Genomic DNA, 17692 nt, shown 5'->3' on the forward strand with positions numbered 1-17692 from the left:
CCAGCGCGGCTGCGGGGATTAGAGGATCCTCGCTAAATCCCTTTCTGGGTTGAGGCGGCCGTGGCGGCTTTAGTCCTGAGCCGCCCCCTCCCCCGCGCAGCGCCTCGGCCGGCCGGGCCTGGCTAAGCCGCGCTAATCGGAGCCGTGGCCCCACCGCGGCCAGGGAGCAGCCGCGGCCCCGGCCCCGGCCCGCTCCGCTCCGCGGGCGCCGCCATGGAGGCGCGGCGGCCGCGCTACTGCGCCCCGTCCTCGCCGCCGGGCCGCGGCGGGAGGGAGAGCAAGGGGCTGCGTCGGAAGGGCCCGCCGGGGGCCGGTAGTGCTGGCGGCCCCGAGGAGGCGGCGGACGGCAGGAAACCCAAATTCGTAAGTACCGGAGGGGCTGCCACGACCCCTCGCCTCTCCTTGGCGCTCTGGTTCAGCCTCCCGGCAGGGCCCCGCTTTATTTTTTTTTTTCAGGTCTCGCCTTGCAGTATCCTGCAGCTTAATTTTTTCAGTCCCTGTGCGACTGCTGTAGGTGGCAAGGGAAGCGGAACACCCCTTCTGCTCTAAAATGATGTTACTTGTATTAGAGGTGGATTTAGGTGGTGAAAGTTCCTCACCTTTCCAAGCATTAGGCCAGCGTAGAAATTGGGAAGCTCATGAGAGCTGGCAATTGTTTACAAGACTAGGTATGCATGAGATATGCTTTAACACCTTCCCCTCCCCCCCACATTTCCTCAGGAACACCCAATTCTTATTTAGACATGATGCCATTCCCAAGTATTAAAGCTAGGACAGATATATTTGACAGATCTTGCATCCAGGTGCATGCAGATGCACACCATGCTCCTGTTTTAGGTTTTGCACTTGTTGGTCTTCATGCTTGGCCAGCTAAGGCTGCCTGCTCTGAGCAGTTATGCACCTACAGAATAGCTACGGTATGACATGGATTAGATTCTTGATTATAAGGCCTCTTTGTGTTGCATACAGTACTGGACTGGAGTATCTGTCATTTGAGAGCAGTTTCCAAAACATATACTGTATTTCATATGAAGCTAATTAACCAGTAGCGATACTGAGCTTTAGGCTGGACAAACTACCCTGGAAGGCCACAACTTGCTCCTTGCATTCCTGTTTCCTGGAGTTTCTTTCATGTGGTAGCCATATAGATTGTCATTTGAGCAAACTAATTGTGTCTATTTTGACTTGATAGAATGTGCATGAATGTAACAGTGTATATAAGTGCGACTGACAGCAGTTTACTTACCCTCCCAACTAGCTATGCATCTACTGAGGGATGCCTGCATTTTAGTCGTGCAAGTGACATGTCTGGTCACTTGTCAGGGAACATTCTTTAGCATAGAGTCCCTAAGTAAAAACCTGTGGCTTGCCCAGTCTGAAGGTTGGGGAGTACGAGCTGATGGCTGGATCATTCCTTTAAGAGTGGGAGACAGAAATGTGTGTTTTCTTCAGATTGACATACTTATTGGTGATAACTTAATGATAAGTTCTTAGGCAAATAATGCTGCCATCAGTTTAACTTTTTTTTCCCCCTAGCCACATGTTAAAATAGAATTACAACAACTTACAAGGAGTGCAACCCTATCAGGTATGTGGTATGAGCGATGAAGAATTCTTTGAGATGAAGTCTTTTTTTCTTTTCTTTTTCTTTGTTTTTTTTAAGTGAAGGAAGGCCTTGTGTTTGATGTGGTTTCTCTCTCTTTCTTTCTTTTGAAGTCACAAAGTTGGACTTGACTCAACCACGGAAAATAAAATGGGTTGAGTTCAGGTATCTGGTTCAGTGTGTGTATGTATACACAAGAGTTTCCAATTTTTGAAACTCTTTAAGCAGGGATAACTGAGGCTTTGTCTTCAGTTCAGGAGAGCATCTTGTCAAACTCTACAAGTTATAAAAACATTTGATCTTAGACAGTAGTCCTCTTTTTCATCTTTTAAAGTAATCTCTTAAAGCAAAGATCTGACCCTTAATTATACCTGATTAATACCTGATCAGGTATTAATGGAGAATTGAGAGTGACAGTCCTCCTTCTAACCTGGACTGTGTTCTAGATATGCCATTAGTTCACTGGGGGACCTTAAGGAGAGTCACAAATAATATTCCCGGTCCACAGAGCACTTTTTTTTTCTTTTTTCTAATAGTTCACTCCTTTGAAATGTTTGGAAATCATAATGATGGGTGATAGATTACTTGATTAGGTGACTTCTATTTGTGCTTTGTTGGGACTAATTTTTGTGGATGCTAGTCCTCAAAAATATCAACTTCATTTTCTAACTATAGTTAGTGTTTCTGCTAATTTCAGTACATCATTGACTAGTCTTCAGTGACTTCCAGATTGTATTTTTAATTATTTATTTAAAAAACAAAGGAAAACTTTCTTGTTTGCACCAACCTATAAAAATAGAAAAATTAACACTTGCTTTTGACATTAATTGTAAATCAAAGAAAGATGCATTTGAGAGAAAAAGTATTCTGTTTTACTAGCACTGACAGAGGAGAAAGGTAAGAAGGATCTGTATCGATGGTTTTAATTACAAAGTGACAGAATTATTGTTGCAGTTACACTGCAGTGTAAGACCTTGAATATAAATTAGTCTTTTAAAGAAATGATTGCTGAACAGCTGTTACCTAAAACACTTTACGACAGCTTTGTAAAATTGTGTGATTCCTCATGCTGTTGTCTTTGTTGGCTTGAATTAACACTGTGGGTCATAATATCAAATTTCATCACTGTGGTGTAGCACTTTGTCATATAAAGTTACCTGTAAGCATCAATTTTGAGTTTTAACTCATCAGTGCCTAAAGAATATCAGTAGGTAGAAACTGTTGTCAAGATAATTTTGCTCCTTATTGCTTTTCGGACTGATTTCTAAAGTGTGTGTGTGTGTAAAAGGACCATTAAATAAATGCTGAAATTGTATATTAAAAAAGCATAAAATAGTTTGATGGACAACAATTCTTGAATTGTTCTTATGATGTAACATTTATTAACTTGGTAATTTTATTATGAGAAAGAAGATTGTAGACTGTAAGCTACTAATTGTAGACTGTAAGCTACTCTTAATTTATCAAAGAAACTATGCAGGTTTCCTTGCATTTGCAAGGAAGGCAAAGAATATCCAAAAAAAGGATTTAGATACCAAAATATCTTTTATGCATGTGTGGATTATTTAACTACTTCAGTATGATGGATGGAATCCTGAAATTCTTGTTTAGCAAACTGATGTTACTTTGTATGCCTAGAGCTCCTGTTCCATTGGCAAGGGCATATGGCTGGGTGCTTGTCTGGACTCTAATTCCATTTACGTTCTGCAAATGACATACTAACTAAGTCCTCTCCTCTAATGACAGACTAACAATGACCATTTCTTCCAAGCAGGATCTGAGTTTCCATACGAAACATAGCTGTTTCCATTCAGAAATTCAAATGAGTGATGTTATGTGTTTTTAAGACAGCAAATACAGTTATCTTATTAGGTGGGAGAATATGGAGATGCTGCCCCTCCGTACAGTCTAATGGTTTGATAGAGTGCTCAAACCTTTAGATTATACTCCATACTGTTTCAGGATATTGTTCATCCTTTCCAGCTCAAATTGAACTGTAGTGTTGGAGGAAAAAATAACACAGATACGGGGCTGAAAAGATAGTCTAAAATGAGAAGATGGTACCCTCCTGGTTTCTGGTGCTGTTTTCCTGGATTTTTTTTTTTTTTTTTTTGTACTGTATTTAGCTATAATTTTGTTTGTAAATATGCACGTGCAAAGATACGGAAATACATGTAATCACATAGAAGATCAAAGAAGTACTGTTGATCCATTTTGAGTGGATTTCTCACTGTTTTGCTTCACACTCTAGTGGAGCTACAGTAATCATAACAATGATGGCCAAAGTTGTTAAACTCTGTCTTGCAGATTCAAATTCCACTTCTTGTGTGTGTGCTACAAAACTGTTCATTTGGATATGCAACGTAAGATCATCTTCTTCTATACCATAATAGGATCCTTTATTGTGTAATACTGAACAGTCTTTTGACTGTCTTTCTGTAGCTGGATGTTAAGCTGCATCACATGGCTTGTGTGTGACCATTTTAAGATGCATTTTTTCCATTTTGTGGCTGGTCTGCTGCTTCTCTGAGCATATGTTGTGAACCTTGGTTGTTGTGTCCTATTGTACTCATTAGTATTTACTAAAGGCTTTCAAATCTTTTATCAGGCCTTTTGAGAGCTTATTAAGAACACTGTACCATACCATACATTGACTGTATGCATGTATCTTGTGTCCTTTCAAATCAGTTATTTATCAGTAGGCCTGATGGGTATTTTCTTTAATAAGGGATAATTGCATGTCAGATGTTTGCAAGCTTCAAAATCGTGCTTCTATGCTCTTCTTCTTAATTATTATCTGGCTTTAACAGAGCTACTTCTCTATTTCTTCATGTTCAAGCTAAAAAGCAAGTTAGCCTGGAAAATTTCATTTCAAAATGTAACTTTTATTTAAAAAAAAAAAAGTGTTTATATAGCTGAAGACTAAGTAATGGTGATACTTATGCTTCTTCCAGCTGTAGGTGCTACTGATCTATACAAATTTGGATTTTCTAAAAGCCCAAGTCAACTTCTTAATCTTTTCATGTTTTTATCGCTTTGAAAATAAAGTTAACAGTATTTTAAGTATGTAAACATTTTAGTCAGTTTGACATACCCAGCTTCTTTGTGATAATTGGATTAGAGGAATATTTTTACATAGCTTTTGTGTTCTCACAAGCAATAACTTTTACTTTTCTGGAGTAGTTCCTAGAAGGCACAAAATAGCATATTAGTATTTTCATCTATTACAAAGCAATGCCTTTCTGTAGGGTCATATAATGTTTTAGCAACAGCTGAAGATTGAAGTGGAACAGATCATCTGAGTTTTCATATTCTAACTAGCATCTCTAACTGAAATGTGATGTAACAAAATTCACAGTATAGGTCTTCCAGATATCTTTTTGCAAGTCATACAATGCTTTAATATTAAAAGTTCTAGAAGCTCTGAGCACTAGGTCTTTATAGAATTCCTAGTACTTTCTAAAGAGATCTGTAAATACAGTGTTTCCAAAGTTGCCAGGTAAGTGCTAGTTAAGTAGCACTTACTTTCAAACCACGTCTCATAATGCTGTCTGCAAGAGCTCTTACACTGGTATTTTCAGGCTTTTGCACTGTTGGTAGCCAGTAAGCTGAGGAAAAACAGGCTTAGAAGACTCATAGCTGCATATTAAGTTTCTTAAGCCATTATGGAGCCCTAAGTTGGTTGCATAGTATTTTTCACTAAGCAGTTAGATGAGTTAAGTCAGAGAGATACTTTGATGTAGAGGGTAGAGAACTTTCAGCCTTTTTCATACTAAATTCCACTGCTAAATATCAGTTTAAATGAAAGGTATGAGACTGGCTTGAACCAACCCATTAATTTTTACCTTTTCCAAAGAATGATCCCTTAATCTGAAAAAAAATACTGTCTTGATATCATGGATGATGATGGTGTTTTCTATTAAGCAGTCTAAGAACATCCAGTATCTGTTTCTAAGTAACAGTGAACCTGATATTGTGGTTCCTATGTCTGTTTAGTGGTATGTATGTGAATGAGCACCTCCTCAAACTTTCCCCTCAAAAGATGTAATGCAAAAGACTTCCATTCTAAGTAGATTACTCACTCTTGTACCATGAGCTTCACAATGATGCCTGTGCATTGCTTAAGGCTTAGGTACTCTAGTTGAGAGCATGAAAAAAGTTTAATTTTAAGACTGGATATTAGTGTTTTCTCCCTGCTGTTTTAATTACTTCAGCATAAAAGTGTTCTACTAAGAACTTGCTAAATGTAAATTAGGGGGCTCTCATGTGAATGGCTAGCTAAAGTTAGTACTCATGCTCTCTTTGCTATAGTTATAAACTCCAGCTGCACAGCAGTATGTGGAGCAAATCTTTGATCTGCCACTGCAGTGATGGAACAACAGTGGGAAGAGTAGGATGGAAAATTCTCCTGACTAGAGTTTGAAATATTCTCCCTTTTGTTACCGTCATTTCACTTCAAATGGTCTTCTGTTGGAATGTGGAAAGGATCATCATAAATGCTCAGTACTGACATAGCTCTAACTTTTTTTGTTTTAATTATTGATGGTAGAACTTGCAGTTTGTCACTGAGTACTAAGTGTTTACTCATACTTGAATTGCTTTTTATTAACTTCATAGCCTTTCATCAGACATTTCTTTAACAGTTTCCCGACAATACTAATAAGCTATCACAGTGTAGTATTTGACTTAACACACAATTTGTCAGTGCTGGGGGAAAGGCCAGTGAAGATGTTTTCAACAACAATTTGTATGTGTTGTTGATTTGATGAAGACATGGCAGGAGTTCACAAATCTGAATAGCTTGGATATAGCCATTGACTATCAGTGTGACTGCTGCCAAGTTTGTGTACCAGGCAGTGGTTATATGTACATGAAGTGAGGGAAGTGAAAGGATAGGTAAAGAGTCTGTCTTGTCAACTATGTGACTTTAGATCACTGACTTCAGTCGCCTATATTCCTCAGTGCTGCTCTTAGGTTTTGTGCAGGACCTGGGTACCCTAGCACTTAACTACGTTTGCTGTGCACAGTGCAAGAGAGTTGGATCAGGAACTGCTGTTTCATGCAGCAGTGAGCGATAATTTATAGCTTTTTGGATGTTACTAGTAATTAATGCTTGTGTGAATTTCTACTAATAGCTGCATTTTCTTCTTGCCACACTGGCATTGCTGAAGGTGGTCAACAGTCTTAATTGTTCGAGTATTGTAGCTAGGCAGTTTGAGTTTTGAACTATTGAAGAGTTCCTTGGTTGTTTGTCACAGTTTAAGACCTCTCGACTGTGGGGGCACTGCCAAAGAATTGACCGTTTTGGAGAGACATAATTTTAATTGATGAATTATGGGCAGTTCCTCTGTTCTAGTATATTTAGCTAAAAATGTGTTAAAATTTGCTTCAAGTTGTGTTTGGTTTATGTCTGCACAGTATTATTCAATACAAGGATTGGAATATCACATTTTTGAATGTATACAGTATTGTCCAAAATAACTTGCTGTGCAGTGTAAGCCAACAAAAGCACAGCTTGCCAAGAAAACTACTACTTCAAATGCCATGATTCAATACTGTTGAACTTGTACTTTTTTTTTTGAGTAACTGTAACTGACACTTTTTTTTCCTCTTTTTTTCCACTGAGTGATTGTGACATGACTGGTTTCTTCTTTGATTTACAGCATTTAAATATCAAGACACTGACAGATGATGTGGTAAGACAATTTAAGTTTTGCTTTGGCTTTGCTAAGCTAATAACCTAATTGCTATTTCAACATAAGTAACCTGGTTGCTACAAGAAACTGTCTTAATTGGGATGTTAGCTTAGCTAATTGATAAAGTCTCACTAAACTGTTAATTATCTGTAATATCCTCAATACAGACAGCAAAATTTGTGGATGACTTTGAAGCATGTTCTAATCGTGGCTAAATGAGTTTGGTGCAGATAATTTTACTAGGTGCTATGCAGTATGTGTAAGATATTATCTGTGTTTGCACGTTTAATATTAGTTACTAACACTAGGTGACTACTTTAAAACACCACATTTAACAAACTAACGGTTGCTTGTAAAAATCGTTAATGCTTGCTTCAAACAATGTTAACTATGTTGTGTCATGTTAACAGGGTGTCCCTCAAACTTCATCTGTCTCTTGATAACTGCAGATGATGTTCTGTATCACAAAGTAAATTTTTCTTGTCATTAAAATATACCTATATTTCCACTGTCTGTGCTATTCCTTTGTTGGTGTGAGCAGTTTTTCTTGAAGTGGATCATTCCATGAATTTTTGAATCAATCAGGAAATAATGTTCTGCAGACATTTAAGGTTTATCTATTATGAATTTAGTGTATTTTTTTTGTTGCACAGTATTCTTGCTTAAATACTTGTGTGCATAACCAAGTCAAAGTGCAGAGTTTTATGCTGGACAATATGCAACACACTGCACTGAGAAATTTTTTTTTTTTTTTTTTTTTTTTAACCTCAGAAACCAACAGTCTGCTTATTGCTGATCAGATATGCAAAGTTAGTTGTGTAGTACATATTACCTCCACCTACCATTTCTAGACTGTTGGACTTAGTGTTTGTTGGTATTAGAGGTGTTTCATGGGCTAGAAATAATTATGAATAAACCATTTTTATGGATGACTTGCAATAAAATCCATGTTCTCTAGACCCATGCTCTCTAGAGAGTAGAGAAAACTTTCACTTCTCTTCAGATGAAAAACTACTTTTTGGCAATCAAAACTGAGTAATTTTTCTAATGCTGCAAAAAGGTTATAGACGTGGTGTACGTGATCTTGCTGATTTACTTGTTGAAAAAGCTAACATACTGCCTTGTGGCTTTTGTCTTCATACACTATTGAACTTGTCTGACTTGTAATTTTAGCCACTACAAGTCAGCAGTTTTATTATGTTAGCTGCAATAAGGAAGAGACTAATGTCTCTGTAATAGGTGATTATTTTTTCTCTTGCTTCACATTTATTTCTCAGCACATGCAGAAAGAACTGCAGATGTGTGGCTCTGTGTAGACCAAAAATTGTCCTACTAAATAGTACTAGATTGTTGATATTAATATATCAATAAGACTTTTTTAAGAAACTGCATCTGTGAAGTAGAAGACTGATCTCAAATGTTGCAGTGGCTTACAGTTTTAAAGCTGGGTATTTTGTTCATTTGCTACTTCACCTTGGAACAAGAGTATGCTTTCCAACTGATTTTTTTTTTGGTTTAATCTTTTTGTGGCAAGTTCTGGGAAACAGCTAATAACAGGTATTTGAGTCCTAGGCAACTTAAACATGGCTTAGAGCAGAGGGGTTTTGACATTTTATCCATTTAACAGAAAAACTAGCAAAGATATATTCTGCAAGTTCTTTCTGCAGCAAGTGGGGAAATTGTAATAAGAGAAGATTAAGCAGCTGAAGATTAAGGGCTACAGAATCAAGTACTCTTAATGAAAGGATGTATTTCCTTTCCTCTCAAGAGTAGTCACTTCCATATTAACTCTCTGCTACGTAATGTGTTCTAAAATATTTATATTTTGTTTCTCTCAATCTGTTTACTAAAAATAGTGTTGCATGACAGTGGCCAGAAACCAATGGAATATGTATGCACTTTTTTTGTTGCTGCTTATCTAAGTTCTCAATGTTTTGAGAACCTAAAGTCAGGCTGCATTTCAATATTTGAAGTGTAGTAGATTGTTTCAAAGATGATGCTGATGAATTCTAGAATGAAGAATACCCACTGAGTTCAGAAACATCTCATTCTTAGAACCCAATCAATACATGAGTGCTTATTTACGAACAGGAGTCTTCTTTTTCATTATGCAGAAAAGAGGCAAGCAGGTATCTGACAGAATACCTACTTGCAAGATCACAGGCAAAATAAACTTATTTTCTATCCCAAGTGCTTTGCTTTCCAACAGTGGTTTGTAAGGCTTATAAGAAAGATTAGAATCAACATATTAACAAATTTTCATTAAAAAACAATGTAAACAGAAATAATATATATTAAAATTCCCTATTTCATTAAGTTGCTTTGATTTCATAGCAGCTGCTACAAAGATAACAAAGGCTTTATAATCTCCTGTAAAAAGAAAAAGAAGATTCAGAATAAAATATGTTCTACAGATTCAAGATGTGGCTGTGCATTGTCCTATACTCTGCAACTTTTAATCTTCCAACATTAGTTAAATGGTTTACTTTGAAGAAAGGTAAAAACATCTCTGGGAGATAAGCATGTTAGAAATAATCCAAGATGCACAGAAGAATCCTTCTGATGAGATGACTTGTTACGTAACCCTTTTCGTTACTCAGCTCTACTGCTACAAGTCAAGTTTTTCATATAATAAGTTAATCTTGTAGTAGAGCTACTTGACTGTCAAAGAAGGAATGTACTTTTTTTTTTCCCATCTTTTGGAAGAATCAAGGAGAAAAAGAAGGTAAGAGATATTACTTTAGAAGTAATTTCTTTGATCTTAGGCAAAATATTTTTGCCAATAAGAGAAAATGATGGTTTGGTTTTTACTTCCAAAGGTACTGATGCAACCTTTTTTTTTCCTTTATGTTCCCCATCCCCTAAAATTCATAACTATTTCAAATGAAGTCATAGGAGTTGTCCTAGTATGTCCTCTCCTTCCCTCCCAGGTTATTCAGAACATTAATTCTTAGTCATGTCTCCAGATCAGGGTGGTATAGCAGACTTTCAGGACTAAGCTGTTGGCTTCTGTGACTAATATGACTGGCAAAATACATGGAGGGGTAATCTATGCTGTATTACTTGAGCAGATTTTCCAGACATGAAACTGTACTTAATGAGTATATAAATATGAACTTGAAAACTGGAGAATGGAAGTACTTTGTCCCACAGATCTGTAAGGCAGAATAAGGGGAAACTCAATGAAAGAAAGAAAAGCTCTGCAGAACACTTATCTTTTATTGCATCGACCAGAGAGTGAAGATTACCTACCTGTATATTTCATACAGAATTTTTCAGTTAAATTGTGCGTAAGTGATTTTTATTTGTCTTGATTTTCTTGTCCGTTTCTCCATAAGAATGGGATAGGGAGAGGAAGAGAAAGAAGACTCTTAGTATTTCTAGTAGGTCAATTGAGGCTGAAGCAGGACAATTTTGTAATCCCACCTTTTCCTAATAAGATATCAGAAGCAGTGGACAAATTAAACATTTCATTTAGTAAGAATTTTTCTCTGGTACTGAGTGATTTTTTTTTTATTGGCAATTAAGTTTTTCCTGTAATGCAGTAATGTCTTTTAGTGATATATACTACATAAACTTGTCTAAACAGCAAACCTTCCACATTATCTGTCAAAGAAAAAAGCAGAAATCAAAACACTTCAAACTGATGATTAGCTTTGATCTGCAGCCTTAGATCAATTCTCTTCTGTAGGAACATTTCAGAGCTTGGCACAGGGACTTCAGATGGGAACAGAGGATAATCTTACAATTTTAGTCTACATTGACTTCACAGAATAGATCTGCTTTCTACAGCTGGAGAATATATTCTGTAAAAAGCTGGAGAAATATGTATATAAAATGTACATAATATGAAGAGGTAGGTGGCTATAGATCCCATGGTTGTTTAAGGAGTGTCAAATCTGTTGACTTCAACCTTTGTGTGAGAGGATTTTGCATGACTGGACTACCACACTTTACGTGGTCAGGCATCACTGTTCTTTGTGCTAAACCAGAATGCAGAGATTACAGAGCTAATGCCAGAAAGCTCAAATCCACATAGTACGGTGCAGCTGTTGTGTGGGTATGTTAGCTTGGGTCCAGACCAATGCATGTCATGTCTCATCTGATGAGTCTGTTTCCCTGAAGGAAAGGAAATGAAAAGTGTCAAGGAACTGAACACTGTGATAGAAGGAATTTTAGTCTGTCTGTCTTATTATATCACTAAGCTCTTCTACCCCAAAGACACTGTACTGTGCTACTGCTTGCCTTAGAAAAGAATAGCTATTTTTGTGGTGTCTTGTGAATTCTTCTAGAAGTCTTTTTTTTTCTTTTTCCAGTGACTTCAAGTGAGTTTTAAATTTAAGCCATAAACTCATCTCACTTAGTTATGATAGACCTCTTCCATAACTTTAAAATCCTGCACAAACCCTTCTCTAACTTTTCAACCTAGTACCTTCTCACTAGCGCAGCTATTAACTTTTTGCCAAATGGTAAAGTCCAATCACAGCAGTAAAAACAGTCTAAACAAAAGTTTAAGAAATGTAGCTTATGTTCATAGTGCTTGCCTATTTAACAAAATTTAGGTTGCCCAACCAGTGATGAGATGTTGGATTAGGTCTACAACTTTGAATACATTTAGCATCTCTTTCGAGATAAAATCCTCTTCTTGGCTAGACATGTGGACAGTGGGCTTGGTAGCTTTTTACCTTAAGAGACCTACAAGGTTGATGTAATGCTAAACCTTTTACTCCAGATGTTGGCAAGTGGAAATGCACTTTGTGTATAAAGGAAAAAATATTTAAACTCAATAGTAATCTAATCAGAATGCAACAAATAGTTGTTATGGGTCCAGTTGCATTGATGCTAACGTTCCTAGTCCAAACTATCTCAGTTTTAGTCTCATTAAAAACACTGTTGCAAGCTGTTCTACAAAAAACTTCCTAGTATTTATTTCTTTTCTGTGATGTTATGCTCATTTTTCCACTGCCTGTTTGGGTCTCATGGCTTCAGTCTGGGAGAAGGATGTAGTGAGTTGTCAGTGCCCCACCACCATCCTACTCGCCTCAGTGATGGGCTGGTGAGTTTTCTCCTTTCTGCTGGAAGGAGTATAACATTGGCTTATTTCCCATCATGCAGGGCCCACTTAGGACTATTTTTATACATTTCCTACTACACTGTGTGTTTTCTGCATCGCCTCTCAGTTCAGTGATGCATCTCTGTGTGTTATATATGGTGTGTTTTATACACATTGGCTACTTGTTCTTCATGCTCTTTGTTATTGCAAAAAAAAAAAAAAAAAAAAAAAAAAAAAAAAAAAACCTGCTATACCTGACTTCCAGGTTCATTCATGTAGGGATCACAGTAAAAGAGGAGTTGTTCATAGTTCTGACACCTCAGCTATCAGCCAGTGCCCAAACTTTCATGGCCTCTGCTGTTGTGCTATGCTTGTACTTATCAATTATTATACAATGCATACATCATTGGTCTGAGATCGTAGCTAATTCACTGTACAAAGAATAGCTGCTACCTGTTACCACTACTTATTTGTTAGCAAAGATACTCCATGAAATTGTATACAGCTAAGCAAAAGTAAAGCAAATTTGGTAATTGATCTTTAAGTATTTGTTGTTATAGCAACAAGTGGAAACGAAGTTCCACATAAGCTAAGACCAATCCAGACAAAGCAAGTTGGAGGAGCCCCAATCCTGAACCTTCGCGGGGCTGGTACCATGCTTGTGGCCTACTACTAGCAGTAGTGATACCACATTTTCTAAGTTGCAGGGCTGCTTTCTACTTTGGAAACCTATGATGTTGAGAGGGACAGTCTTCCTGTATTGCAGCAATCTATATCTAGTTGCAGTAATACTTGCTGAGCAATAGCTGGTGCACTTTGTCTGGGTGGAATAATATCCCTATCATTTCTAGAGGATTAAAAAAAAAAAAAAAAGTTTGTCAAGACACCTTAAAGATTACTGGAACACAGGAGATGCTAATTGAAATACTGATTGTAGGATTTTGATTTTTTTTTTTTTTTTTGATATCTATTCCCCCTTACTAACCATGCTGCTGTTCCTGTTAATGATGAGTTAGGATATTTATGTAAGTGCAGAAACCTAGTTATCAAGATACAGACTGACCAAAAACAGTTTGGACTTGGAGGAAGTTCCAGATTTGAACTGAGGAAACAGCTTTGATGTCAAGATTTTCTTAAGGAAATATAAGCAGCTGATATTTCCTACAAGTCTGTAGCTGTTGTGTGTCGGAACAGCCATGTTATTGCAACTGTGAACTCTGGAAGAAATATGCTACTCATAAAAGTTTTACTATTTAAAGAACTTACAATTGTTTCACCAAAATTAAGTACTCAGTTTCTTGAGAGCCTGTGAGTATTTCTAGAATCTCTTATTATTGTAGTCTGTTGAACTTTGTATTGCCAAGTTCAAGATGCTTTTTTGGCGTGCTTTTGAAGCATCTATGTCCAACACTGTCATATTTCATTTTTTTAGACTCAGTGTAATCTCTGTTACTAATTCATTTCTGTTGCTCATTTCAGTTGTTCCTTACTCTCTTTTCTGTGCTAATAAGATGAGCCATGCAGGCTGTTCCCACTTGATGTGTTGATTCCCAGAACATTCACAAAGCAGAGGGAGCTCCTCAGGAAGTAACTCATGTAGGAAGTAACTCATGTTTTCTTCTGTTTGGATGATGAGCTATTCTAGGAGTTACGGTCTGCTAACGGTTAATCAGCTTCAGCTTAGATTGCCCAGGTAACTGGGAACTGCTTCATTTTTGAATTTACAGCTGTTATTTCCAGGACTAACAAAGAGTTCAAAATCTGATACTGTTGTTAATAGCCACAGTGAAGGCGAGCGTTCTGTGAAGTTTGATGGCCAGCTTACAGGCTCGAAGCTCTATGATTATTTATTTGAAGTAGTAAAAATGCTGTTTCCATGTTAAGAATTTGTGACGTTCATACCGTGTTGGCTATGAATGTATGAGCTCTGCTAGGTAAAATAAATCTCTTTTCTATGATGCAAGAAAAGACCATTCATTTAATCTTGATCCTACTGCATGCATCTCCTCTCCTCTTGTCTTTCATAGGAATACTGGGCCTTGAAAAAACTGTTGATACCCCCTGTCAGTTGCTCCCTTTAAAGTAATATCTTTAATATAATTGTTTTAAAACTCTGATTAGAAATTAAACCCCTATGAAATTTGAACATTACTGTGTTGATACGTAATTTATAATTTTTATAATTATATTTTCTTGTATATCCACAATAAAAAAGTGCAGCTTGGATCTTTTTGACCTGCTTGCTCAACTTTTTTGTTACATGCAACTTTGTAATTTACTTGCCTATCTTTTGCAGCAGAGATGTGCGAGACAGCTCTTCACTGTGTAGTATAACTAACTATTTGCAGTGCAGTAACAACTCATATGCTGTAAGAGCCTGTTAGTAATGTCAGGTCACCATATTTAGTATCTGAATTTGTAGCTTCATTAAATTTTGAGATGAAACAGAGTACTGCAAGGAATGCTACCTTAAGACACTTTTAAAATCTATTACAGATTCTATTACAAGAAGCAACCAATGCTAGAGTTTCTACCAAGGCTCCTCTGGGATCTTAAGGTTTATAAATGTAAAGGGCTATTTAAAAGCTGGCTCACAGTAACTCATGTTTATGTTGACCATAGCTAACTTTTTCACTGTATTTCAATTCTAACATTAAGATTTTTATTTCAGTTGCTGTGCCATGTTTGTGTCTCAGAGAACAAACTGCTAGACCAAAACGTATGGCTAATTAGTGGAGTTCTAGCCTTTGGCAGTAGGTGGTATAACGACTAAAAGCTAAAGCATATATAAACAATCTATTGCTTTAAATCCAACTTTCTGAGAAAAGACTCCTCGTGCCTTTCCTGTTGAGGATCTAGTCTTAGGAGAGAAAACTGTGTGAATTACATCTTTAAAAGTTTCTCGTCTGTAAGGTCATTCTTCTCTTCTTTCTCTCTGCTTTTTTCTTCCCCCACACCCCACATCCAAAAAAAAAAAAAGGAGGGGAGGGGGCATGGAGAAGTAAGAAAAACCAACCAAACCAAAACCAAAACAAAATCTGTCCTTTTTTTTTCTTTTTTGAACGAAGTAGTGATGGATATACATTACTTCTAGAATTATGCTCTTACTCTAAGCTCTTACTGTCTTCAACTTTTTTTTTTATTGAAGTGCTTTTTATTATTTTTTTTTAATTACTTTCTTTTTCTCAATATCATCTTACTTTTAATTAAAAGAACACTATATGGGCTATTCTATGGTTATACAACCAGATTATTTTTACAATTTTTAAATTGTGAATAGCTTTTAATGAATATTTCTGCTATGTTTATTGTTCTTAGAATTTAATAGTTTTGCTTCTCTTGAAGAAAACCTATTTCAGGTACATATTTATATCTTCAGTAACACTGAAGTGCTAAGATGATAAGAATATACTTTTGTATACTTTATTAGAAACAGTTCTAACTTTTTTTTTTTGAGTGGTTAGAAGCATTTAATTGCAGTCACTTTTTGTCTCGCTCCTTACTGCCTTTGAACTTTCAACTTCTGCTAATCTTCCATCAGTGCGTCAAAATAGATCTCAGTTTAGAGAACTTCAAAGGAACTTCACTATGGAAATACTTTGCATCAAGGCTGTACAAAACAGTTCCCTCCCCCCCTTTCTTAGTTAATTTTAATGTTTGCTCTATGTAGACTTTAAAAATTTTTCCTGTTCAGAAGATTGTTATTCTTAAAAACTGTTTCTATACGGCCCTGTATATATTTATTGGAAAATGCAGGGCAGGCATCTTAAAAGATGGAAGGTCAAGCCTTCTTTAAATTGTAGCAACTTTTTTATCAAAGCTAATTCTAGATATTCTCTATTGGTTAGCCTGATTTAAAGTGTTTTTGATGTAACATGGAAGATTATTGAACTATATTTTTACCATTTCCTCCTCCTTGTGCTTGGATCACCAGTGGCATCAAGCAGTAAATTTCATTACATTCAAGCAATGAAATTTCTATTCTTTCTGCATTGTGTTTTCTGTGAACCATGAAATTATTTACTTACATAGAATAGCAATAGATGCTAACTCTTTTTAAAGCACTGTTGATGTGAAATTCGAAAGAGAAATCTATATAGAATACCCCCACTACTACTACGCAGGTGGTGGTGTGGATTTTTCATCTAAGGAGCCCTATTTTTAGGTAGTACTGTTTTAAATTATTAAAAATAACTACTTTGACATGTGTTCAAATGTGTTCTTAGGCTAGTGTCTGACTTCTACTTGACTGACTCATCTGACTTGTTCTACATGATCAAACAGGTTCCAAGAGTGTGCTTTTGTGAAAACTAATGGAATAGCCTAAACTGTAATGTTGCAAGACATCTATTCTACATGCTAACATTTTACAGGAGTTTAAAAGCAAAGAACAAAATGAAAATGTGAACAAGCAAAAGGAAGCAAAATACCACTTTTCAAGTAGTCTATGAACCTGTGCTACTCCTTCTGATGTCATAACAGTAGTTCTGGTATTTCATGGAGTATTTTGTGTCAAAGATTGGAGTGTTTCTGGCCTGCTTCCTTTTGTCTTAAAGGAACTTTTATTGGTGCTTCCATGTGAAGAGCAGCCTAACTGCTTGCGCACAGCTAAAAAGAAACATGAGAACCATGTGATGTGCAAGAGAAAGTCTCTAAATGTCCCGTGTTATATCATTGAATTAGATGATTTGATTTGCTTGGCTGAGCCAAAGATTGGCTTGCTGTTCATACATCTTGTATGTTTGTATATACTATATATAAACAATGCTCTATATAATAAAACATACGGCTAGTGGGGCCCATTTGGTGATGAAAGAGAATAAGAAGAAATAGGAGGAAAAAGTTATCATTTCATGCTGCTGTTCTAAGTGATTGTAAATTTAGGACACTACACTAATATTTTGCCAAAAATGTGCTAATGAAACTTAAGTGCTTTTTATGCCAAGAACATTCTTCCCATTCCTGCTCAATTCTGAAATATAAACAAGGGTATCTAGCTGGCTCTTCATTGAGCAAGTGTAGAAAACTTGCATCCTTCCCCTCTCCAATCTGTCCCCTCTCATTCCCTCCTTTACTGAAACCAATCTGAGAGCCCTTGTGCATCTAACTGATGCAGGCTTGCTCCATGCTGGTGTTTTTGAATTTCTAGTTCCTTTTAGAATAAAGATACTAATGAAAAATACCTAAGTTGCTCTTTAAAGTCTCTACTGTTCAATATTTTGTTCTGTTTTCACTCTCTTGACCAAGGTTTTTGTGTACATGTATGTCTTAGCAACACTTTCATGAAGTCATTTCTGCTTGTTGACACGATATTTGGACAGTATTGACTCTATTCTTTGA

At 36.6% G+C, this 17692-nt stretch overlaps 1 protein-coding gene across 1 annotated transcript in view; it reads left to right on the top strand.

The window, feature by feature from the left end:
• Positions 1-213: 213 nt before the first annotated feature.
• Positions 214-17692, top strand: part of DIAPH3 (diaphanous related formin 3) — a 229113-nt gene continuing 211634 nt past the window's right edge. The window contains exons 1-2 of the mRNA XM_062576182.1: positions 214-363; positions 7267-7299. Coding sequence (XP_062432166.1) covers positions 214-363; positions 7267-7299 — 183 coding nt within the window. The remainder of the gene's footprint in view (positions 364-7266; positions 7300-17692) is intronic.

Source organism: Rhea pennata, chromosome 1 (genome assembly GCF_028389875.1).
Source record: "Rhea pennata isolate bPtePen1 chromosome 1, bPtePen1.pri, whole genome shotgun sequence".
NCBI classification, from domain to species: Eukaryota; Metazoa; Chordata; class Aves; order Rheiformes; family Rheidae; genus Rhea; species Rhea pennata.